The sequence below is a fragment of the Protopterus annectens genome, chromosome 2.part1 (genome assembly GCF_019279795.1).
Source record: "Protopterus annectens isolate FY-2018-M chromosome 2.part1, PAN1.0, whole genome shotgun sequence".
NCBI classification, from domain to species: domain Eukaryota; kingdom Metazoa; phylum Chordata; order Ceratodontiformes; family Protopteridae; genus Protopterus; species Protopterus annectens.
Genome location: NC_056729.1, coordinates 1,179,619,507 through 1,179,645,723, shown reverse-complemented (window position 1 = coordinate 1,179,645,723; position 26,217 = coordinate 1,179,619,507). Strand labels below are relative to the sequence as shown.

General features: G+C 44.0%; 1 protein-coding gene across 1 annotated transcript in view; it reads right to left on the bottom strand.

The window, feature by feature from the left end:
• Positions 1 to 26,217, bottom strand: part of KIF13B (kinesin family member 13B) — a gene marked incomplete in the record, with an annotated part of 3,953,176 nt that overhangs the window by 3,383,485 nt on the left and 543,474 nt on the right. The window contains 1 exon segment of the mRNA XM_044062707.1: positions 5,416 to 5,528. Within this exon segment, the coding sequence (XP_043918642.1) occupies positions 5,416 to 5,528 (113 nt within the window).

Genomic DNA, 26,217 nt, shown 5'->3' with positions numbered 1-26,217 from the left:
GGACTCAGGACTGAACACTGTGGTACTCCACTTGTCACTGGTCTGAAATCTGATTTGGAGTCCACTACTTTCACAGTGTGGGTTCTGTCAGTGAGTCAGTTGGTAACCCATCTTGTGACAGGGATTTATACCTAGTTTAGTGAGTTTATCTATAATTCCAGAGTGGGGGATGGTGTCAAAAGCCTTGGTGAGATCTAGATAGGCTGTGTGAACCACCTTACCCTCGTCTATGGCTTTGGTGACTGCTTCAAAGAAGTCTATCAGGTTAGACATGATCTGCCTTTTACAAACCCGAACTGGGTGGGGTCCAGAGTCTGGAGATTACCAATGTCTTTGTTTATAAGTTCCATGATGATATGTTCCATGGCCCAGGCTCGTCAGGCTAATGGGGCGGTCCGTGGCAACTCCCCCTTTGTGGAGTGGGATAACTGTTGCTGTGCGCCATTCAGTGGGCACAAAGCCTGAGGTGAGGCTATGATTGAACATGGCACGTAGGTGGGGTACCAGTTCATTCTGTAGTTCGTGTAGAACGCAGCCTGAGATGTTGCCAGGTCCCATGGATGCTGTGTTCTTGGCTTTGGAGAGTGTTTTTTTTTTTTTTTTTTTTTTTTTTAACCTGTGCAGCCGTGATTACAGGAACTTTGCATTCTTCCGGCATAGAGATGGGCCCTTTAGTGTGTTGGGTTGTACCCTAATATTTTCCAGTGTATCAAGAAATGAGGAGTGGGAATCCTGGGGCATGGTACGGGATCTGTAGCAAGCTACAATTTGGATTACAGTCTTGCCCACAGTTAGTTGCACTTTGATAACCTCGGATGCATTATGCTGAGCAACTAGTCTGGAGGTGTGGATATCCTTAATGAATATGGACACACCTCTGCCTTTTGTGCTTCGATCCAGGTTAGGTGGCCGAAAGGTGTGGTATGAATTATAGCCTGCTAATGCAGGGGTGCTCTCTGGAGCTTTGAACCAGGTATCTGTCACTGCACAGATGTCGAAGTTCTCCATTTTAAGGAGTGCCTCGAGTGAGTGCATTTTGAGGTTTAGACTTCTAGCATCGAGTAGCATTACCCTCAGATTTTGCCTGCTTGTACCTGTTACGGTGGTGAATTTCTCATTTGAACCTTGCCTAAAAAAGGCACTATAGGGGTGGCAAGAGCCTTAGCCAGTATCCGGAATCCCAAGGGCGACAGGTGCAGGCCATCTCTGGCAAAGTATCATGGGTCTGTCGATCATGTCATCCCAGGAAGACAGCTACTGGATCCCCTTAGAATGACACCAGAAGCTTAGCCAATTTTTGAAGTCGATCATTTTGTCCTTGTACTGTGGTATCATTCTGGGTGATGGCAGGATGCTACTCAGGGCTAGGGTCATACCTGCCTGGGCTGCAAGACTGGACAGTTCCTCCACGTCTCTTTTCATGTAGTCCAGGGAGGTACATCTCAGGTCATTCACACCAACATGGACAATGACAGCTATATTTGTACTTGCTGTGGAGTGACCTGAGCGCATGCATTATGTGGCAGATCCTGGCACCAAACAGGCAGCTGACAGTAACTTTCTCCTTGTTTCGACCTGGTGAGTGGAACATCAGTGTGCCCGACTACAGAGTCACCTATGACTAGAGTGTTGGGTACGTTGTTGTGCATTATGGGCTGTTGTTGAGTGGCACACTGAGTTTGTGGGTTATGTGTTATTTGCGTTGTGTTGGGGGGGGGGGTGGAGGTTGCTTGCTTTTCTGCTTTGGAGGTCTCTGTTGCTTACTCTTTAAACTATCAGACTGTCCCTGCTCTTAGTTCTATACTTACTTACTACCATCCAAAGAGGCATCTCAGATCCAAGAATCAGCATCTCTTCAGGTAAACAAACCAAATCTACCATCAGGCCAGCTTCTTCACTCTTGCTCTGTAGCCAAAAACTGAAATGCTCTACCATTAACTATTAGAACTACTCAGAATCCTAACTTTTTCAAAACTTTTTTATGAGACTACTTATCTTCTATCTGGAACTGCACTTGCACCAAGTCTCCACCTTTCTAAACCTAACTGACTTTGCTTAATTATGATACTGATGTTTTCATATTTACTATCTAATAATATTGGGTGAAAACCTCACTATTCTAATGCCAAGAAGATTTATGCAATGTTGACCTTTTATTTTACTTGTTCCCTCTTCTAACTTTTTTGTTTTACCTATAAGTCAATTAATTAACTATTTTGCCTTTGTTGTATATACTCTTGAAATGTATTCACATTGTATGTATTTACCTCTAGTTTCAGGTTATTGAGGAGCTTTGCTCCCCAGATCTCCACTGAAAATGGGCTCTTAATGCCCCCCCCCCCCCCCCAGTGGACTGTCCTGGCAAACAAAATGCAAATAAGTAAGTAAATAAGATGAGAAGGCAAGACGTGGAAAATGAATAAATATAGTTGCAAGTACAGAAAACTCTTGAACAACCTCACGTTGATCAGGATCGAACACAGGAATGGTTAAGGAGAGGTGAATTTAAACCAAAAGACGAATGGTTTTAACATTGGCAGCCCAAGACAGTGGACTACGTACACACTGGTTTACAAAGTCCACTGAACATGTGGGAGAAACACAAATGTAGGTTTTGTAAAACAGAATTGGAAACAGTCACACATCTTGTTACTGGTTGTGATATACTAATGGCAGAAGGACTGAATACTGAAAGGCATAATAGTGTGGCAAGACTATTGCATTGAGGATTGAGCAAACATTATAATACTGAAGTACCTGAAAAACACTGGAAACTTGAGCCACAAAGCATTATAGAACATGATGAAGTTTATATCACACGGGATCATCTGTTACCAACAGTTCCAAAAAAAAAAAAACAGATGGAAGAAAACCAGATACAGTAGTCCATGAAAAGAAGACAAAAGTAGCATTGATCACTGAAATTACTACACTGTCTTGCATAGAGAGAGAGAGAGACAAAGTCATAAAATACCAAGATCTGCAGGCAGAAACTAGGGCAATGTGGAGGGATACACAGACAGTTCCAATAATAGTAGGAGCAATGGGTCTTAAAAAAAGAATTTACAGTCATATCTAGATATGTTACCGATACATGTAAACTCCATACGAATTGTAGGAGTCATTACTGGGCACATTGCAGGTGCTGTGAAGAGCACCTCTGGCTAACATCAAACATTGAAACAATACCAATTTCATGAATTTTAATCATACTTTGACTCAGGAATGGGGGCCCATTCCCATCATGGTATTAGAAAGCCAAAAGACTTTGAGAAATTAAAAGGGAGAAAAAAAAACAGCTTCTAGAGCCCCCAGAATGGAGTACAGCAACAGGCTTGGGGTTTCCACATTCAGCAATTCACAGTACCTCTTCTAGGAGTCAAATATCTTTACCCTACTATTTAAAAAAATTGTAACTACTGTGTTAAAGGAAATTTCCTCATTAGGGAGGAATACATGTCCTCTGCACCAGATTCACATCCAGTATGGGAAGGAATTTAGGCCTCAAATTACGAAGTCAGTATGCTTCTAGAGTATCAGATCCATTTAAAACGACTAAACCTGGACAAGCAACATGAACAGGTGAGTGTTCTGGGTTCTAATGTAGCAGAACAGCACTCTTGCCAAACCTGCCCAGAGCTCAACAATCCTTGTCTGGTGACACAGTGACAAAATGCAGTGGCTTCCAAGTTCCATGCTGGACTGAAGAAATCATACTGGAGTCCATTTAAGGAAACTTGGTCAGGAATTCAGTTCACTTAGTCATGGGCTTGTACAGGGCAGCCACCATCTTCAGGGTCAAAGAAGCCCAGTCATGTTTACTTCCAGGATGCTAACTTATCCTTCTTAATACTGGGTCCTATCTGTTCTTCTCCAGACAGGCATTTCTTGGGAAAGGAATTGAATACAGAGATCAGTCAAAAGATAACCTCTAACCCCACAGTCTCTGTAACAGACAGGTTACACAGTATGAGGTGGTGTAGGATGATGGTGACGCTCTGCTTGTAGCAGATAACATGGGACCCAGGTCCTCAATCCCTCCACAGGACCCTCAGTAGAATGGAGTGTTCCACAATAACTCCACGAGTATGCTCATGCATTCTCTTATATAACAATAAGCCATTCTCTTGTATAACAATAAGCAGGAAATGTTCACTCATGGGGTGTTTGGAAGCAAGGCTCCACTACTGTAGAGCCTACCAGCTAAGGGTGTTGTACAGATGTGAGAAGCCTGGGTTGAATTCAGATAGCTGGCATCAATCCATACGCAACACAGTGCACATATGCCAAAGTTCCCAACAGACAGGACATAACTGCTTAACATCTAGGCCTTGAACCATTAACTCAAGTGCTGATTTGGCAGACCCCAACTTGAACTGGGTGGACAGTCTCTACTGGGCTTGTGGAGATAGCCTCAGAGGCAAATCCATTATTCTGACTGCTCTTAAACCAACTTCAAGTGACTCTGAAGACTACTTCTGAAGATCATGCTAGTCAGCAGTTCAGTGCTGGGCCAATCAGCTGGGGCTGAATGGTACATGCACCTAGGATTACATCACCCAGGATGGGAGCCAAGAAAATCTTCTTCAGGTCCCTCAACATCTTATGAAAGTGGAGGATGGGAGCAGGCTCAAGCCCTCACCAACAGGATGAGTTCAGCACCTGTGAGGATTGGAAAGCTGCTTTAACAGAACCTAGGATGGTTAAGTTATAGTCTACCCTCAAATTAGCTATGCTTATGCTGCTGTAGCAGCTAAGACCTTGGGGTACATGGTAGACACTTCTGGCAGTCCAGCAGAGGTACATTTTAACCACTACTAACCTTTTAGTAGCAAGGCAGTTTCTTCCTCCCGTATACAAGAAAGGCAGGGCTGAACTGCTGACATTTATGGCAGTGCTTTATGTTGTACTTTTCTCCCAGGCAGCACATGCAATGCCGATGTGGGTCTTAGCTAGTATGTTAATAGCTACATAAACATTTTTTTGAATATTTCATTTCAAACATGGAACGTTTCACCACTGTGTCAGGACACAGACCTGAACTATGTGACTTACAAAAAATAACTGGTTATCTTTAGGATAAGCAAAACTTATGCCATCAATAAGTGGCATCAACACATGCAGTGGCATCAGATATGCAAGCTTTGTGCAGTGACTACTTAGAAACTAGTGATGATTGACAGAGTATTCCTTAACTGCTGACCAGTCAAGAAGGAACCCTGACATTTGGCTAATGATGATTTTACATAGGCTCTCAGGTAGCACTGTAATTCACTCTTGAACTCTGCTTTATAAAGTAGAAAAAACAGGAACATGAGATACTAACACTCACAACTGTATATGACATTTGTTTATAACTAATTTGCATGAAAAAAGAATGAAACAATATATAGATCAGCTACAGAAGTCACTTACTTATTTATATTGCTTCCCTCCTTTAGTCTTTCTCCTGCTGCTCCAGTCTTTGCTGCTCTTTCACTTCCTGCTAGATCCACTAAGCTCAGCTTACTCACCTTTTCACCAGAAGTCTGATGGAGGGGGAGAAAAAAAGGTAATGAGTACTGTACAAAGTCATGATCATCTCCAAAATGCTCAAACTCTTACCTCACATACCACTTTGCTCACAGTACATATTGAGGCAACATGACCCCTTTTGCAGCTAACAGTGCAGTCAGTACACTTCTCTCAGCTAACCACCACAAACAGCCTAATTCCATTTATTGGTCATCCCCCACCAGACACCCAACAAACAGGGGCCACTCCTCTTCATCATCATGCTCTCCCTAACAAAAAACAACAGTTGACACTGTCTTGGCCAATTCAATCTTCGGTTTGTCAAGGAACACATAAAAGTACAGCTGTCTGTCCACTTGCCACAACTGTAGAGGTTTATGTACATCAGTGTTGAAGTACCAGTTCTTAGGTCTTCCTTCTGTGCAGAAACCAAAGGCTATTCCAAATACCAGAGTTTTTCAACATTCCCATGCCAGAAGACCAACATCCGACATGAGGTGGGTACAGAGTGGGCATCAGCCAGTGCCATCTTCAAGTCTTTCTTGTCTAAACTGAGGAGTCTGATGGTCCTGAGGTAAAAGTATGACATTCACAAATATCCCAAGTACGACTCTAGGACTCTGACCTAAAGGGAAGGAACAGGGATGAGACGATTAAGGGATGATGGAACCCATCGAAATCCAAGGGGAGAGAGAGAGAGAGAAGGAGGAGGGTGGGAAAGGGCACCTTACACTGAGCCACTTGAACATCTACAATTATGATAAGTAGAGACACAACTGTACTATGTTAATCATAGTCCATGTTGAAGTACTAATTCTTGGGAAGACTCCCAGAGCTTCTATGTGGGTGGTTGGAAAGTAATACTATCTGGGGACAGCAGACTCGACAGGATGCCAAAGGCAAACCCAGCTATTGTACTACAAAAGGACCCAAGGTGGTAATGTTTAGTCAAAATGTGAAGAGATGACCTGTGGAGATATATAGATTGTGTGTGTGTATATCCAGGGAATACAATATTATTTCTCCTTTGTTCTGGCGATTTCTAAAGAACACAGGAAGGTGAATGGTTTGACTTGAGCAAAATTCTGAAACCACCTTGGGTAGTCCTGTGATAGCTAAGAATGGCTTCTTATACACAAACGCTTGAAGTTCAGAAGCATGCTAGGTGTAGGTGAGTGCCAAATGCAGAGCTGTTTTCCATGTCAATAGTTTGACATTGACTGAAGCTGCCGGTTCAAAGGAAAGAAGAAGAGTGAGCTTTAAGTATGAAATTCAGGTCCCAAGGGAAACAGGCTCTCTTTCCGGGTGGAAAGAGTTATACAAAGCCTCTTAAGCAATTGCTTCATTTGGGAAACCGGTAAACCTGATGAAATGGCAGAAGCATAAACCTTGATGCTGGAGTAAGATAAGCCCTGTTTGAAGAGGAAAGACAGGAATTTAAGTATCCATTTTATGTTTACCATGGGACCACTACTAGATAACTTTACAGCATCCATTTTTCTATCCGCTTTCAAAATGGATAAGACATAGTGTGAGTTAGAGGTTTTCTTTGGGGGGATTAAACTCCAATATTTCAAGCTGCGAGCTTCAGAATTCCCATACTGGGATATATTACAGACCCTTTGTTCTGTGCGAGAAGGTCCAGGATTAAAGGGTAATGTTTTAGTCTTTCCCCCACTAAGTGTTTGAACAATGGAAACAATGTTGTCTAGGCCAAAAAGGAGCAATTATGATTTTGGGCCCGTCTAATCACACCTTTAGAAGTACCCTGGTGATAAGGGGCATCAGTGGGAAGGCATACAGGAAGAGATCTGTCCACTTGAAGGAGAAGGCATCTGCTCTCCAAAACCCTGTCTGCCGGGTTCTTGAGCAGAACTTGTTCAACTGTTTCTGTTGAGGCAAAGAGATTTATGTTAGGAACATTCCACTGGTGTAGAAGATCCAGAAAATGCTCCCTATTTAACAAGCATTCATAGGAATCCAGAAGGGTTCTGCTCAGGGAGTCTGCCAGCAGGTTGTCTTGGCCTGGGATGTAGAATGCTTGGGTATTCCTTTGAGTTGCTCTGAAAATAATCAGAAAACCATAGTGATTATCCATAAAAGTCTTGGGCCATGCTGGCCTAATCCTGAGGAAAAAACCTGGGATAAATAGGCAGTGGGCTGAGACTACGAAGGCTGGGTTGAACCTGAGCGCCTCTTGACTTTGGGTACCCGAGGCCAAGGGGAAGTGAAGGCAGCAGGTGACCTTTATCTGGTTCCCGGGTGCATCCTCCCTAACAAAGTGTACACCACCTTCAGTCACCAAGAGTCAGGCATTGGAAGCTGTGGCTTGTGCATCAGCTTAGGATCCAACCAATGTCAGCCTTGTGTTGGACTGCGAGGTACTAGCCTTAGCCATGGCAGCCTCTGGAAGGGTCACACCAGAGAGCTGTGGCCTAGTAGATGGCAAACCAGGGGGCAGCAAAGGTACCTGACTCACTGCAGCTACATCACGTTAAGTAAAGGGCCTGGACAAAGAAACTTCCTTAGTGCCCCCAATGTCCTTCTCCTAACGGTACTTATTCTTGCGTTCTTGGGGAAGAATGGCCTGGGAACTGGCGGATAACAAAACGTGCAAAGGGCCTACCTTAACTAGATTACATGTGTAACTTAAAAACTCAGCCCTATATAGTGTGTGAATCAAACCTAGCACAAAACTGACAGCTGTCATGTCTGTACTGAGGGCCTATACAAAAAGACAATAAGAATGGAAATCTTTGTTGGAAATCTGTTTCTCATAAGAAAGAAAATTAACAACTTTCTTGAATATTAGCAAGAATCTTTCACAATAAAAAGAGAAATATGGTCCCCAATCCCCCAATGAAATACTTATCTAAGGTGTCTAAAAATTCTGCTAATTCAAGCCAATCAACAGACTGACGATGCAAAGGGACACATTGTGGAACATCAGATTACATGTCACGAAAAAAAAGGAAGATAGTGCCAGCTGATGCCCACTTTATACCCCAATGTCCAGAATTTGGTCCTTACAAAAGTCTGCTGGCCAGTGTAAGGGAAAAAACATAAAAACAGAAGGGGAGAGAAGAGGGAGGATGTCTACACTGCAACAGCAAACTACATGGTCATCTACTGATATGGCAAACTCTTACACAACTGCACTATGTTCTTCAATGATCACTGTTGCAGTATTAGTTACATATGGGAAGATTCTCAAAAATTTTTAGTGCGTCCGGCAGAAAGAAATAGTGGAACTGGAATAAAGAATTCCTTGCAGGACAAACCTGATGAAACTAGTCCTAGATTTGGACAATGTAACAATTTTAGTGTTTAGTAAAGGTGAGAATGGAAGTCCAAGTTGCTGCTATTAAAATGGAACTTATGTCCAGACCCTTGAAAAAGACACCTAAAGTAGCTACTGTTCTGCTGGATTGGGCTATAACCTGGCCTGGTAGAAATTTCCTACAGATGGGATAACAAAATAAAAAGTTAAGGAAATCCATCTGGAGATGGTTTGTTTTGAAGCAGGACAATCCAGCTTATTTATTCATTCAATGAAAAAGAAGTTATGCACTTACCATAACATTCCATCTGTGTTCACTCTTCCTCAACAAGTGGGTTCAGATCCGATATGTCGGATCAGACCCGGCTGTTAAAGCTCACAGCCACCAAATCGCTCAAGCTTCACCCTTATCCACAGTGCACCTACCAAATTACATCAGATCTTGTTTGGTGCTACATTAGAGTAGGAAGATTAACAGTGTCACAGAAAAGCCATATCCAGAAGTCATAAAGTGTAAAGAGACCCTGTAAACACTTGTTCCTCCAGAAGCCTTAGGATGGGAGTTGGCGGGAAGGGAGTTGAGGAAAACTGAAGATAGATAACACAGATGAAATGTTATGGTAAATACATAACTTCTTTACCTGATGTTGTCAATCTTCATTCTAACCTCAGCAAGTGCGACCGCATCCGCAGCTACCTGTGCCCACGGTGGACTCAAGGAAGGATGTTGCCGAGAACCATACAACCAAATGATGCCCTACCTCTGGAGAGCAGATCCAACTTGCAATGAGTGACAAAGGTATGGGGAAGTAGGACAAGTTGTTGCTGCACATATATCATCCATGACATTCCTGATTGAAAAACTACGGAAGTAGCCATGGATCTAGTGGAGTACCCTTCCTTTCAAGGCATGTGTAAGAAAAATGTCCTTTTAGTATAGACAAAAGAAATGCAATTTGTCAACCACTTTGATAAGGTAACTTTGGAAACTGGTTTTCCCAAAGTTGACTCAGAGAAAGAAATATAAAGTTAGTCAGCTTTCTTGACTTTTTCTGCTCTCTGCAAACAGAATCTCAATTGTCTATGAACATTCAGTAAATGTAGGATATATTCTCCTTTGTTGGAAAATTTGGGGGAAAACTATGGTTGACTGATGGCCCTACTGATGTTGGATTCTGACACCACCTTTGGCAGAAAGGACAGAGTAGTATGCGAAGTCACTATCTTTGTGGAAAACCAAGTATTGGTCCTTTAGAAGATAAAGCTTGAATCTCAGAAATTCTTCTAATGGAAGTAATGGCAAACAAGAAAACTGTCTTCCATGTAACATATTTAAGGTCACATATAGCCGGTGGTTCAAAGGGAGGTTGTGTGAGAGACCAGCATCAAATTTAAATCCCATGGAGGAGTATGGTCTTTAAAGGAAGGCCTTAGAAGAAGGATACATTTTAAGAAGGCCTTGCTCAATTTGCGAGAAGCTATGGCTGCGCCATTAAAACCTGTATGGTTGTTGTGCCCAAAGGACAAATCTTTTCCATTTATGGGAATATGTTTTTTTCTTGTTGAGGCTTTACGGGAAGATAACATTATACATCAAGCAGATAAGAGCACAGATTGTCTGGCTACTAAGGGAATTGGAGAAGCCAGTCAGCTTGAGGTTTGGTATATCCAGGTGCGATATACCCATCAGGAGAGACAAGAGGTCTGGAATTGGATCTAGGTTCCATGGTGGTTAAACCAGAAGAGGCCATAGGAAGGGAAAACAAATTTGTCGAAGTCAGTAGGGCACAATGAAGATTACTTTGCTCTTTGGCCTGGCAGCTTTCTGCAGAAATTTTGGAATCAGTGGAGTTGGTGGGAAGGCATAAAGAAGACCAGGGGCCAACCATGAAGCAAAGCATCCCATTGGTGACTGCCCCTGTGGGGGAATCCGGGTAAAGTAGTTGCTGTACGTGTTGAGGGGACAGACTGCAGCATGGCTTGCCCCGATGACAGAAAATCTTGTCCGCCACTTTCTCATTGAGGAACCACTCACGAAGAAGAATGCACCTGCTCAGTTTCTCTGCAATCACGTTGCATTTCCCAAGAATGTGTGTCGCTAATAGAAAGCGGGTGGAAGAGATCACCCACTGCTAGACCTTGAGAGCTTCTCGACACAATGGATAAGATTTGGCTCCCCCTTGCTTGCTGATGTATCAGACAAGTGACATGCTGCCCATTTGAATCGCAACTGTCCCACAGGGAAGAACATCTTGAAGTGCTTGCAACGCCTAGACCACTGCTCTCATCTCTAGAACATTTATGTGCAAAGGCAGCAAAAAGGGTTATATAGTTATTAGTCACAATAAGTGAAAAACTATTTGAAGAAATAACAGTGAAATTTTTACTTACCTAAACACAGGTCAAAAGAGATGGTAAAACATGTCTGATAACTAGAAGTGGCAAATGAGATCTGAGGTAATTTGGTAGGTGCGTTGTGGGTAAGGGAGAAGCTCAACAGACTTTGTGGTTGAGAGCTTTAGCAACTGCCGAGTCGGATCTGATGGACTGGATACAAACCCACTTGCTGCAGCTAGAAATAAGACTGACATCAGATCATTTGTTAACTGAGTAGCTGAACTAGTCCAAGGACAGTTTTCAGTAACAACCCAGCCCAGTGAGGCCAGACAATACAACTATACATACAACAGAATATATAACTATTTACATAGAATTGGCAGCGTCAGTAAAGAAGCTAAATATTCTCTGAAAACCTTTGGGGCCACGGATAATGCAAATGGCAAGAAGTACATTGAAAGTGATATTCAAATGCACAGAAATCTTACAAACTGTATTTTGTAGAGACAGGCACCTTTCAGGTCTACAGTGACTAGGAATGCTTGAGAAAAAATACAGTAGGGTTGACATTCTGAAATAAAAACAAGTGTTCAACTTGGACAGATCCAAAATTTGTCTCCATGTTCCCTCCTTCCTTGGGCTAAGATATGTCTGTATGGAATAAGTTCTATGATTCCCTGACTATACAGACCTGACATGATTGCTAACATGAGACAAAGCTGATATGGGAGGATGAGAGAGATTCTTAAAGGAATGGGAAGAGTCCCACTGACGTTTGCACCAGTTTTCTATTATGCTGAAATCCCAAGAGTCTGAAGTTAACAGCTTCCAGTTTTCGTCTAATTTTGGAAGGGAAAGGGCAGTGGTGAAAGGGGGAGCGACGTTTGAAGAAAAATGTCAGAAGTTTGCTTTTCTGTTATACAAGGATTCATTGAGTCCATTAAAGGCAGAGATAGATACACAAAAAAAGAAATGGCAAGACAAACCTAAGGGAAGGAGATTGAGTACAGCAGAAAGAGAAATATGCTCTCTTCTCTCTCCACTTTTTTGGTGTTCCCAGAGAAACTGTACAAGGAGAATAAGATGAATGCACCTCCATGATGCTACTTGGGATGTTTTCCTGGATCTAAAGTCAAGGAACTCGCTCTTTACCCTTACAGACAATACACTTTGGCAATCCATGCGTAACCAAAATCAATCATCTGGTCAGTAAGTTTGGACATGCTCAGACACTGCATCAAGTTGGCTACAGGAGGGATCCCAACAATAGACACAGGAACATCAGCTAAAGAATCAGAGGGCACTCAAGTTCCTCAACAGAACCATCTGACTCCAACAAACTAAAAGAAGCAGGCCTTAAAAAAAAAAACTTTGCTTATTCTACTGATTTTTTAAATTTTATTCATATATTGAAGGGGAATGCTCAAGATATCTTAGAAGTCATCATAGCATGAGTAGAAAGGCCAAAGGCAAACAGAAAAACTGAAAATGAAATTGTAAGGCACAGAATATCAAGAATTTCCTGTGATCTTGATCAAACAGAATGTATAGAGAATGACAAAGTGATTACATTTGCTTTAAAGTACAAAAGACTGAGAAGTTTGAAATTGCAGGAAGTTAACAGCTTTGCAAGTAGTTGTTTCTTCAGCAGTCTTAATACTTTAATGCATTAAATATAACACTGCACAACTTGATTTAAAGGGTAGTAAGGATATTTGTTGCTAAAGGTAAAAGTTAAAGTTTACTGAAAGCATACAAGTTATTTTTCACATCAGAGTCCAGAGATAGGACAACGAAAGCTAATATATGTGCAAGTGGTAACATAGGCTCATATATGCACTTTTGGCAGTATTAAATTAGAAGTTATGTATTTACCATAACTTGACATCTGTGTTGTCCATTTTTATTCTTCCTCACTAGTGGGTCTAGGATCAGACTTGGTCACATCTACCAGACTTTGGATCCGAAAATCGAGCTTTCTCCTCTACCCATAATGCTCTATTCCATCCCCATCTCGTCAGATCAAGTTTGCAGCCCTAAACCTAGTGTTATAGAGATAGAATAGACACAAGGAAAGATGGAGGCTCAAACTAGGAACATGAAGGTTCCTATATCGGCCAAAGATCTTTTCCCATTTGCTTCTGTAGTTTTCTTGGTGGAGGCCTTCTTTGAAGCCAAGATAATGTCACGAACTGGGGAAGCAAGCCTGGAACGTCTCACTACCTCTGGAAGTGTAGAAGCCATGTGGTCAGTATGAAGGTGTGGAGATTGGGATGTTGACTTTCTGATGGATGAGGTAAGAGATCCAGAGTGGGCTCCAGTATCCATGGAAGATATTTCAAGTGAGACCAGAGGAAGGGGAAACATACCTGTCGAGGCAAGAAGGGGATAAATGAGGATGAATGAGCTCATCAGCCTGCTTGCTTTCTGTAAAAAAAAACTTCAGGATCAACAGAAAAGGGGATTAAAGCACAGAGGAGAATGGTGGGGTCAATCATGCCTCAGACCATCCCTCAGTAACTCCCCCGGAGAGGGGATCAGCGCAAAGTACTTGCTACACTTGCTGTTGCAGGGAGAGGGAAACAGATCACAGCAAGGCTGGCCCCAGTGGCTGAAGATCATATTTGTTACTGTTCAACTGAGGGACCACTCATGAGGAAGCGGGATGAACCTGCCGAGTGTCTGCCAGTGCGCTGGTTTTCCCCAGTATGTGCATTGCAATAAGAAAGCGGTCTGAACTGATTGCCCATTCCCAGACCCTCATGACTTCAACACAGTGGATAGGAATGGGTTTCTCCTTGTTTGCTGATGTACCAGACTACTGATATGTTGCCTGTATGGACTGCAATACTCCTAGAGGGAGAATGTCTTGAAAGGCTCGCAACATCAGGAGGACTGCTCTCATCTCTATGACACTTGCATGCAACTTGGTCTCCAAGGGGGACCATGTGCCTTGTATCATCTTTCCCATGAAATGCCCACTACACCCCAGTTGGGAAGCATCCATGGTCACTGTGACTAATGGGGGAGGAAGATAGAATGGTCTGAAGAGGTAGTCTGACTGGATCCACCAACGAACATGACATAAGTTTCATGCGACATGAAAAGAATGGACCACCAAACTGTTACTGTCCACTGAAGGATTTGCATAAAGAACCTTGCCAGAGGGACTACGAGAATGGCAGCTGACATTGACGGACGAGACAATAAGTCCCACACCTGATTTCTCAATGATGTTATGCAATGAAGAGGTAATGATGCCACATGAGTGAGTCGATGTATCCAACTGAGTTCCTATAAATTCCAGAGTCTGTACAGGAGTGAGCTTCGATCTGGCAAAGTTTATTGTAATGCCTAGGGAGCTACAGATCTGAAACAAGTAATCCCTAGCTTGCAGAAGTTGATGCCTGGTTGTGGTGGTGCAGAGCCAATCTTCTAGACAGGGAAACACATGGAATCTTTTGAATCTCAAGTGAGCTGCCACGACTGCCATGCATTTGGGGAACCCTGGGGGCTGTGGTGATTCCAAAGGGCAGTGCTCTGAACTGGTAGTGATTGGCTCCCAGCCAAAAGTGCAGGTGTCTCCTAGAGTGCCCATCTATTTTGATGTAATAGTATGCATCCTGGAGATTTACAGAGCAAATCCAATCGTCCTTGTGCAGAAGAGGTATGATGGACTGAACTGTAACCATTTGGATCTTTGACTTCTTTACAAACAGATTCCAACTGCTTAGATACAGAATTGGTGTCAGGTCCCCTGCTTTCTTTGGCACTAAAAAGAAGTGGGAGTAAGATCCTTATCCTATATGTTCAGGTGGGACCTCCTGGATGACTTTGTAGCAGGTTTTGAATTTCATGCATTTCTTGAACTGCGAATTTCCTCTGACTGGGTGGACTGTTGGGAGTTTCTTCCACTGGACAGGATATGGAAGGGAAAAGGATATGTAGTAACATTTGGATATGATTTGTAGCACCCATGCATTTCTTGTAATATTTGTCCAGACATCCAGAGGCAAGGAGAATTGACCCCCGACTGCCTCCAGAGACAGTCAAGTCAGGCAACTTTTCAAGAGTGCTGATAGTGCCTATCGGAGAAAGAGTCCCCAAAGCCTTAGTTTTGCGTACTCCCTCTGCCTCTGGGATGACATCTGCCACTGAAACTTTCTTATCTGCCTCTGGAGGAAGTATTCCTGTGCGAGTCCTGGAAAGGTCTCCGGAACTACATTTTCTTATCTCCTCACTGGTTCCTACAGAATGAACATTGAGGGGTAGAAAACTTCATTCCAATGGTAGATAGGGTATTTCCCTCCTGCAGGTGAGTGTGTCTTTCACAAATGGCCTGAACAAGGAGGAGCCATCAAAGGGGGGGATATTAACAAGACACCTTGAAGAGTTCCGCAAAGTCACAAAGCCTCATCCAGGCATGTCTTAACGGCTATGCCCAAACCAGCTGCTCATGAGGTACCCTCCTCTATATGTGATATCAGTCTCGTTGATGATTTGACAATAGATGAAAGAGTAGCCAGATGAGGAGAAACCTTCAAGATCCTCTGACAACAAGGTCTCAGCAAGAGAGTTTGAAAGCTCCTTGAACAAATCTCTCTGCAAGTGAGTAAAATGTGCCGGGTAATTTAACAACCTCAATGTGAGTGTGGCTGAAGCGTAAATGCGCTTTCCAAATCTGTCCACCACTCTGGACTTCCCGTTTGGTGGATGGAAAGAGGGCCTTTCCTCCACTAGCTCCTTCTTAATGGCTGCCGCCACAACTATGGCATCAACAGGGACTCCCCTGCTCCAGTGGGGTTTGTCAGAAGGGGGAACGAAGAATTTGTCCAGGTGCTTGGGATGGGCTTGACACTGTCCAGTTCCTTCCAAGCCCGGCTGGATGCTAGATCAATAAGGTCATCTGCTGGGGGAGGGTGTCAACCAAGACGTAGATGGGCCAGCCCCGAAAACCTCCAGGAACACAGATTCTTCAGAAGGAGGAGTTTGGGAAAACCAGCTACCTTGCTGTTTGAGGATTTCCAAGACAACTCCAAAGGAGACATCAGCAGGTGGCAATGAGGGGATCCTCCTTCCCTCATCAAAATCGGTGTCTATTAGAGACTCCATAGGGGAGTCTATGTGCCTCCCCTTACATGTTCTCTTCTGAGGAACGTTTTCCACGGGGTGTTCAGCAGAGGTGTCAGAAGAAAGGGGGACTCACTCTAGGGAACCTGTGTGGAGGCTTCCCTGGGCTGGCTGACCCCGAGTTGTAGAGATGATAGGTTCAGAGCATGGACCTGATCAAGGGTGGAGGATATGATTAGAGACTAGACAGGATGGTTCTCTATGCAATGAGAAAGACCTTTCTACTACCTGGAAGGCTGGCTGACTGACCTGGAGAACTCCCCCCCCACTTCCTCAGAGCTGAAGCAGCCAAAGTAAGGAAGGTTGGGGCCAACCCTTGATCCGAACCCTCCACAGAGAATCGGACCAAAGCTGCCAGGGGCGAGACACCAAGGGGAATACAAGGACCTGACAAGGCAGGAGCCGAACCAAACCCCTCAGACTATGTGCTGACCTCTCAGATACGAGATCTAATCTGGTCTGAAGATATCAGAGCAGAACTGGTTAAGGATACTATCAGAGTCGAGGAAGACTGCTTCCTCGGATCAGATGCTAAACCTCTCGGAGATCTTGAATCCTGGGACTCCGAAATCACAGGTCAGATCGAGGAGGAGATAGTACCTGTTAGGCAGGTGTGCTCATTGATCCCCCAGGAGACAGAGCTGGCAGGAACCCATCTGGATCTGAGCCCTAAAGAATCTCTGCATCATCCAGTCCATGTCTGCCTCTGTCAAACTCCTGAAAGATCTGGACAAAGCTATGGATGGGGGCTGGGACTGCTTCTTTGGAGTCTCAAATAACTGCGATGGCAGGACTGCAGAGACTTGCTTCAGCGCAAATTCAGGATAGTGACCACTGCTAGTCTGATCTGTGGTCTTAGGATCACAGGAGGTGCATGGAGGAGAACAGCTATCCACATGGGCTGGTCCAGTCAGATCCACAGAATGCTGTGGTTCCGAGGGTCAGCCAAACATCTTCAGATCCAATGGAGCTGGATCGGACGGTGTTTTCAACTTCTCACTAGATTTGGAAGAAGCCCTCAGAAATCAAGGAACGGACCTTTTTCTTATCTCAGAGGTTGACTGCAAAACTTTAGAGAGGGTTTGAGCCCAAGAAACAGACAGCAGACTCAGAATCAACTTGTTTCTGCTGAGAGCACCCTGGGATTAAATGTTGCACAAACAGCGCAGGGTGAATCAAGGTGGGCTGCTCCAAGACAATAGGTACATTTCTTGTGGCATCAGAATTAGGAATCTTATGCCAGTAAGTGCACTTTTCGAAACCCGTTGGTTTCTCAGGTTTTTCAAACATGTCCGACAAAACAACAGTACCCTGAAAAGAGGGGATAAACAATCACCAACAGGTAAAACTGCAGAAGTTACTCTAAACAAAATGCTGCTACTATTTTTTAAGACAATATTACACACACACACATAGGTCCATAGATTCATGCTAGACTAACTGCCCTTGTGGGCCATTTCAAGTCCAGCCAATTTCCCCGAGTGAGAATCAAACCCTGCACCTTATGTCTGCAAGGTAAACACCTTAACCATTAAGCCAATCTCTCACCCGTAAGTGTACACACATACATACACACACAGACACACATGTTAAAGATAATATTAATAAATATTACATCAACATTTGACCGCTTTTGTTCATTTCATGGTTACAAGTCCAACTTCTTCAGAAATGTGACTCAGGTTGTGAGAATACAGAGGGTTTTTTTTAGAGCAACAGGTGGGTGTGTGAAGCTAGGGATTGCTTGCATCACTTCCTCCATTTTAGTGCGCACCTTATATTAAGGCTCTCATTGAGACCTGGAAGCGTGTCTGCTTTAAGCTTAATTTGCCACCACAGTTTCCTTATCTAGCAAAGTATTGTATTCCCCAAAAAAACTACCTGGGCTTTCCAATACTAGGAATTCGAACCAAGGGTTGTTTGTGCAGGTAAAATGTGCTTAGCTAGGACATTAATATCCTCCCTGTTTCCTATGGCCTATGTTCCTTTAGTCTGTCACCAAGTTTTATGACTGTTTTGCCTAAAAAGAAGGAATCGCAGGAAGAAGAGACAGCCAAGTAAACCAGGTTCATGGAGTGGAAGTTGTAGGAGCTACGTACAGAAATAGTGATGTTTCTGCTAGATAGCGTGTATTCAGAACATTCAAGGATGGAAGGGCAGCAGCAAAAGATACCACATTTCTTCATACCTATGTGTTGTTGAGCATGGTTAATGATAGCATTCTCTCTTTTCTCCAAAAAAGTTTTCAGAGAGATGGTCTTTGGTAGCCAAATTCAGGGGCATCTCCAAGCACCCGTCCCAGTTCTTGGTTGTCTGTAATGAGATCCCAGTTTTTCTCTATGATCCCTGCAAGACTCAGTGTCTCAAGATAGGAAGGGGGAATCTAGTGGTGAGTTCTTTCACTTGTTTGGGTTTCACGGTGAACCCTGCTTTCAGGATGGGGAAATTTGAAGCATCTGTGGGAGTAGTTTTTTTTTTCCACTGTCTCCAGTAGGTATGAAGGGTAATGCCTTTCTAAAAAAAGCTGTTTTAGTGTCTGCCTTTCATCCTCGCTGACTAGTCTGCCAATTCTAATGTACTAGCCTCTGACAATATTCCTTTTCATGAAGACAGGGTACTGGCTGTTATAGTCCAAGTAGTTGTTTCTGAATGACCCTTTCCTATAAATATTGGATGTGAACTTCCTGGAGGAGGGGGTCTAGGGTCAAAGATGTCCAGGAACTGCACATCATGTCCATTGCCAGTACTGTAAAATCCAAGAAAGGAATGCTTTCTTTCATGGTCCTTATGACGTATTTGATTTAATTTATTGTGCCTTGCCATAGAAAAACAGATAACATATATAAATCTCTTATACAGATGCACCTTCTCAAAACCTTTTAGGTGTTTAACTATATTACTCTCCCAGCTAGACAGCACCACATTCGCATAAGCTGGGACAATTTTGGCTCCAACAGCTGGCTCCTTTTTGCTGGTGGAATATTTCTCCACTGAAAGTAAATAATGTCATCCCCAGTGAAACAGTCAGTTCACAGCATAAACCAGTAGTTGCCACAATCAGCTGCAAGCAGTGGTCAGAGAAGGCTCTAAGGTCAACATAGACCAGGCTGAAGACCTGGAAGTTGACTGGAGTGAAAGTACAGCAGTTCAAGGAATTACTCAGGGCTCTAGCACCCCAAGAAGAGGAGGAAATAGGAGGAGTTGAAGAAGAGTGGCAGCGCCTAAAACAGCATGTGTTAGGCCTACAAAAAAGATATGTGGCCGAGCCAGGTATGGAAATAAGGTACATAAGGAAAGTTGGTGGTGGAATGCAGAAGTGCAGGAAGTAATCAAAAGAAAGAAGGAGTGCAGGAAGAAGTGGGAGATTGAAAAGACTGACCAAGCTAGGAAGGACTACTGGTTGGCTAACAAAGAAACTAAGAAAGAAGTTGCAATAGCAAAGAATAGGGCATCAGAGGCACTCTATCAGCTTCTGGAAAGTGACTCAGTAAGGGGCACAAAGAAACTATACCAGGTTGCAAGGCAAAGACAGAAAGATAAAGAAGATAGTCAGACACCCTTCATAAGGGATTCCAGCAACAACCTGCTTACCAGCCCACAAGACATCAAAGGCAGATGGAAGGAGTATTTCCAGCAGCTTCTGAATGAAGAAAACCCAACAGAAGCGGTACTGCCCCAGAAACAGCCTACAATGAGAGTAGATGAGGAGCCCAGCTTAGAAGAAGTAAGAGCAGCACTAAGGAAAATGAAGTCAGGGAAAGCAGCAGGCTCAGATGAGGTCACAGCAGATATGATAAAGATGCTGGGTGAGCTAAGGGAGAAATGGCTCCTGAGGGTACCAATTGCAATGTGGAGAGAAAGGCGCATTCCAGATGACTGGAGAATAAGCATACTCGTGCCAGTGTACAAGAACAAAGGGGACATCCACAACTGTAGACAGTACAGAGGCATCAAACTCCTACCACATTGAATGAAAGTTCTGGAGAGGGTGATTGATAAACAGTTACGCAGAATAGTAGAATGTAAGATGGGAGATGAACAGTTCAGATTCAGATCAGGACGCAGCACAATTGACCCGATGTTTGCATTGAGACAGATACTTGAGAAGAAAAGTACAGTTTTGTACCTACCATAAATGTAGATGTCCGAACTGGATAGCATCTGCAGTCATAACAACTGGGTTGTCCTGTCGTCAGGCAGCCCTTCAGTCGGCCGGATTCCAAAGTCCGGGTCCGCTGATGTCGCACTTCACCCGACGTCATCTCTGTTGGTCTTTGGGTATAAAGGCATCAGCCGACGCCATTTTCCTCAGTGTTTCTTGCCCCAGATGCCAGTAGCCCTCTTGGAGGCTAAAATTTGGATAGATGCCAATGTTTCCAAAAGATAGAGGTAAACACAAAATAAGCATGTATGTACAAATATACAAACAAATACACCATAAAGACTCCCCACCAGCTAGCTATTAGGAGGGTAAAATACCCTAGGAGTACCACAGAGGGAAGGAGGAGGGTAATCCTGACTGCAGATGCTATCCAGTTCGGACATCTACATTTATGGTAGGTACAAAACTGTACTATGTCCTTCATGGATGCATCTGCAGTCATAACAACTGGGTAGAATACCATAGCCAACTAGGGAGGAGGATAAAACTAGATTATGGTGTGTTTAGGATCCCTTGCAGTACAGCAGTGGCAAACCCTGCTCGGGATCTGGAATATAGAGGTAAGTTATAATGCTTGGCAAATGTATGCACGGAGGTCCAAGTAGCCGCCTCAATAATGTCTTTGGTTGCCACTCGTAAGAAGGCTGTGGTAGTGGCTGTTGCCCTTGTAGAATGAGGTCTTATATTCTGTGGAATTGGTTTTCCATGGAAGGAGTAACAGAATCGTATGCAATTTCCTATCCATTTGGAGATTGTCTGTTTGGAAATAGCTTTTCCTTCCCTTCCTGTTGCATAGGCTACAAAAGTTGGTCAGTCTTTCTGCTATTTTTGTTCTGTCCAAGTAGTAGCGTAGCTGTCTATGTACATCCAAGGTATGCAGTATTCTTTCCCTCTGTTTTGTGGGTTGGGAAAGAAGGTGGGTAGGTGGATTGCCTGGTTTAAAGACACTCTGGATACCACCTTAGGCATAAATGTAGGATTAGTCCTCATGGACACTCTATCTTGGTGGAAGATTAGGAAGGGTTGCACTGCCATTAAGGCCTGTAGTTCAAACCCTCCTTGCTGAAGTAATTGCCAGTAGGAAAGCAGTTTTCCATGACAGGTGTTGTAGGTCTGCTGTTGCTGCTGGTTCAAAGGGTGATAGTGTCAACTTTTCTAGCACAAAGTTTAAGTCCCAAGCTGGCAAAGGTGGTTTCCTTGGAGGTTTTACATTCTTGATTCCTCTGAGGAACTGCCTGAGCAAAGGGTGCGAAAAACAGGTGGATCAAAGCTGTATTCTGCTGAAATAGCTGATGCATGTATCTTGATGGAGGAGTAGGACAAGCCTGAATGAAGAAGTTCGGCCAGATACTCTAGAATGTTAGGCATATCTATGTTTGACACATCTTTTCCTCTTTCAGTACTCCAAATGACAAACCTTTTCCATTTTCCAGCATAGTTCCTTCTTGTTGAAGGTCTGCGTGCTTCAAGAATAATGTCTTTAACTCTTTGGGAAAGTTCTGGGTTAGCTGTTGCTATGTGATGTTCCATGCAGTCAGTTGCAACGTTTTTAGGTTTGGATGTATGATGCTGTAGTTGTTCTGAGTTAGCATCAAAGGCATCAGTGGTATTGGCCACATATTGTTCTGAGACATGCTCCTCAGCAGTGGGTACCAGTGTTGTCTTGGCCAGTTTGGAGCTATCAGGATTATCCTTGGACGTTCTTCCTTGATTTTTAGCAATACTTTGTGTATCAAGGGAAGAGGTGGGAATGCATATGCTGTCAGGCCTTTCCAGCTGAAGGAGAGCGAATCCACTTTCCATGCCAGTGGGTGTAATGTCCTTGTGCAGAATTTTTTGAGCTGGTGATTGAGAGGTGATGCAAATAGATCTATCTGAGGCATTCCCCATTTCTTTGAGATGGTCTTGAAAATGTCCGGGTGCAGTTTCCATTCGTGGGCATCCGATGTGGTTCTGCTTAATATGTCTGCTAGAATATTTTCTTTTCCCGGTACAAAAATTGCCTGTAACTGGATGTTGTAACTGAGTGCCAGGTTCCACAGCTCCAAAGTCATTCTGCATAGTGGGTATGAATGAGTGCCTCCCTGCTTGTTGATGTACCACATGACTGTGGTGTTGTCTGTCCTTATCATCAACTGGCCCTCTTTGAGAAATGGTCTGAACCTTTGGATTGCCAGTTTTACTGCCAGCATTTCTTTTAGGTTGATGTGCAGGTGAAGTTGATCCTGTGTCCACAATCCTTGCACGCATTTGTCCAGCATGTGGGCCCCTTATCCTAGGTCTGAAGCGTCTGTTGTGATGGTCTGGCTTGCTTGACATCTGCGAAAGGGTAGGCCTGGGTTTGTCTGGCATGCCTGAGCCCACCATAGGAACTCCTGTTTTAAGCATGGAATTAGTGGGATTTCTGTTTCTAGGCTGTGACTGTGTTGGGACCATAAATTCTTTAGGTACCACTGTAGTTTTCTCATATGTAGTCTGGCAAGTGGGACCAGGATTATGCATGATGCCATGAAGCCCAAGGCCTGCAGTACTTTTCTTGCTGTTAACTTGTTCAGCTTTGTTAGTGCCAAGAAGTAAAGAGGAGTTCTTTTTGTTTTTCTGCAGTTAGGAATGCCATTTGTTTTACTGTGTCCAATTCCGCACCCAAGAATGTCCTTGTTTGGGATGGTATCAGCCTTGACTTTTGTAGATTGACTGTGTATCCCAGTGCTTGTAGCAAGTAAATGACCCTTTGTAAATCTGTTGTCAGCTTGCTTTTGTTGTCCCCTTGTAGCAGGCAGTCGTCCAGGTATGGGTAAATTTGTATTCCTGTAGTCTGCAATGGGCAATTACTGATGCCAGGCATTTTGTGAATACTCTGGGCAGTAGATAAGCCAAAGGGCAATGCTGAGAATTGATAGTGCTCTGATCCTGCAAGAAATCTGAGGTATCTTCTGCAGATTGGTCGAATGGGGCGTGCAGGTATGCCTCCTTGAGAACTAGAGTTACCAGCCAACACTCCTTGCCCAGCATGGGAAGAAGTTGCTGTAGGGGCAGCATTTTGAATTTTGGGACAATGATGTATGTATTTAAGGCGGACAGGTCGAGAGTTGGCCTCCAAGTTTTTCCTTTCTTGGAACTAGGAATAGTCTTGAGTAGAACCCTTTCCTTGCTCTGCAGTTGGCACTTTTCCACAGCTCTCATGCTTGCTAACTGCACTATCTGTTGTAGAGCCTCTGTTTTTGATTTGGAGGTAGATTTGGCATTCCTCTTTGATTGGTAAAGTGTGGAAGTGGAACCGGTATCCTTGATCTATGGTTTGTAAAATCCACTTGTCTTTTGTTATATAGTGCCAGTTTTTGAAAATAAGGTTAACTTTCCGCCTAGAGGAGCTGCTATTTGTTCCCTGGTAGGCGGATTTAGGATTAAGTCACTGTGGTTGTGTTGATGTAGTGGCAGTGGTTGTGTCTGTGCCTCTGTTGTTACCTTGCCACTGTCGTCCTCTGTAGGCACCTCCTCTGGATTGGTTTCTGCCTCTGGAGCGTCTGTTTCTGCCCTTTGAGATCTTGTGGAGTCAGGAAAGGACCAATTTTGGCAAACCAGTTCCTGCTAAACCTTGGGGTTGAACCTGCAAGAAATCTTTAACCGTTTGAACAGATTTTGCCTTTTCTTCCATTTTCTTCATAACCTGCTGGGCAGGTGTACCAAACAAACTTGTCTTATCCATAGGAGCATCTAGTAACTTTGCTTTAACATGATCCGGTAAAGCTTGCTCCTTTAGCCATGCATGCCTTCTTATCACTGTGCCAGTCATGGCTGATCTAAATGAAGCCTCCAGTGCATCATAGCCACATTTTAAGGAATGGTTACTAACCTGTTGTATGTTATTTACCATTTCTAATACATATTTCTTATCAAGAGATTCATCAGTGGTTAGCTTTTTAGTTAACTGATCAAGCATAAACTCTTGGTATTGTATCATGTGAAACTGACAGTTTAAAGCTCTAGTTGTGAGAGTAGCTGAAGTATAGACCTTTTTGCCCCATCTGTCTAATGACCTTGCTTCCCTTTCAGACGGAATAGGGTTTTTAGCTATGGTCGCGGCTACTGCCTTGGGACCCTGGGATATAGTTTCGGGGTCTGCAAGAGGGGCCTTGTAAAGGTGGTGATGAGTGCCTGGCACCCTGTAAAATCTGTCTGGTTTGGCAGGGGCTGGAGGTAAAGAATCTGGAGCGGAGCAGACATCATTGAAAGCATCATCCACCAGAGAGAGAACAGGAGGTATAGCTAAGGGCCTGTGCTGTGGAAGGTGCAGAAAAGTCCTAAGTCTTTTTCTGGAGTCTGAAAAATCCTGTTGCTGCCATTGGAACTGCTCTCGCATGGCATGTAAGGTTTCCCCAAAGGAAAATTCTTCTGGTGGGGAAGCAGCTGGAATGGATTCTTCAGCATCAGAGTCTTCAAAATTAGAGAAAGGAGCCTCTGGCTGGTCAGTTATGTCTGATTCATCGGCTGAATCATCAGATGACACTGGCTCAGGGGCTCTGCCCTAGGTCTCTTCTCTGGGGCTGAGAGGCCCTGTCTGGGTGAGATTGAGATCCTCTAATTAAAGAAATTAAATCTTCTGCCAGAGTAAGCATTTGAGAACTAGAGGAGGGCCTGGTTGAAGGGGGTTTAACAGGCACTGTTTTAGTAGTCTTGGCTGCTTTAGCACTGGCGAAGGCCTTAATGGACATGGCTGCTGGAGGCCTAGCAGCACCACGTGCTGGGGTAGAGACATCCAAGGGAATGGTGTCTGATAAGTCAGTGGTAACCACCGTAGTGGTATAATTTCTGAGGCCGATTCAAGAATGGTAGCAGGGGCCTCAGTTGTAGAGATAGATTCAGCTGTACTTTGATCAGTTTTCTCGGTTTCGGCGAAACCGAGACACTCATGATTTGCTTAACCATGGTTTCAGCGAAACCGCGGACCCAGTGTCGGTCTTTATCTTTGCGTTTTTGGCAGATTGGGTAGTCGGAGGATCCGGCGGCATAATGTATGCAAAACAGAACCGAAAAACTGTTCAGCAAACTCCGACCGGCGCCTAAGCGTTCGGCGGTTCAAAGAAGCACAGGCCGAACAGGCTGCTACGTCGTGGGCTGGGCCTAAACAAGGCAGACAATAAGAGTGGAAATCTTTATGAGGTATTTGTTTCCCACAGGTTAAACAATTATTAACTTTTTCTGACATCGGCTGAGACAAGAAAGAGTCCCCAGGGTACTTAGCTTTAGAAGTCTTCAAGTAGTATTCGGTAGAAGTAATCTCTGGATCTGACCGACCGGCACTTGCGAACAGCTTCTGCTTGGCGCCACGGCAAGAAAGACTGAGGAAAATGGCCGGCTGATGCCTTTATACCAAGACCAACAGAGATGACGCCGGGTGAAGTGCGACATCAGCGAAGCGGACCCGGACTTTGGAATCCGGCCGACTGAAGGGCTGCCTGACGACAGGACAACCCAGTTGTTATGACTGCAGATGCATCCATGAAGGACATCTAGAGAAGAGGAGAGAATCAAACTGGGCTTTCCTAGACTTGGAGAAAGCATATGACAAGGTCCCAAGAAAGCTGATCTGGGCAGTACTGCAGTGGTTTGAAGTCCCAGAAACATTGGTAGAATTAGTACAGGCTATGTACAAGGACCCAGTGACTCAAGTACGAACAGTGTTTGGCCTCACTGAGGGGTTCCCGGTGGGAGTGGGTGTACACCAGGGTTCAGCTCTGAGCCCACTGCTGTTCATACTGGTAATGGACTACATCAGCAAACAGGTTGGAGGGGA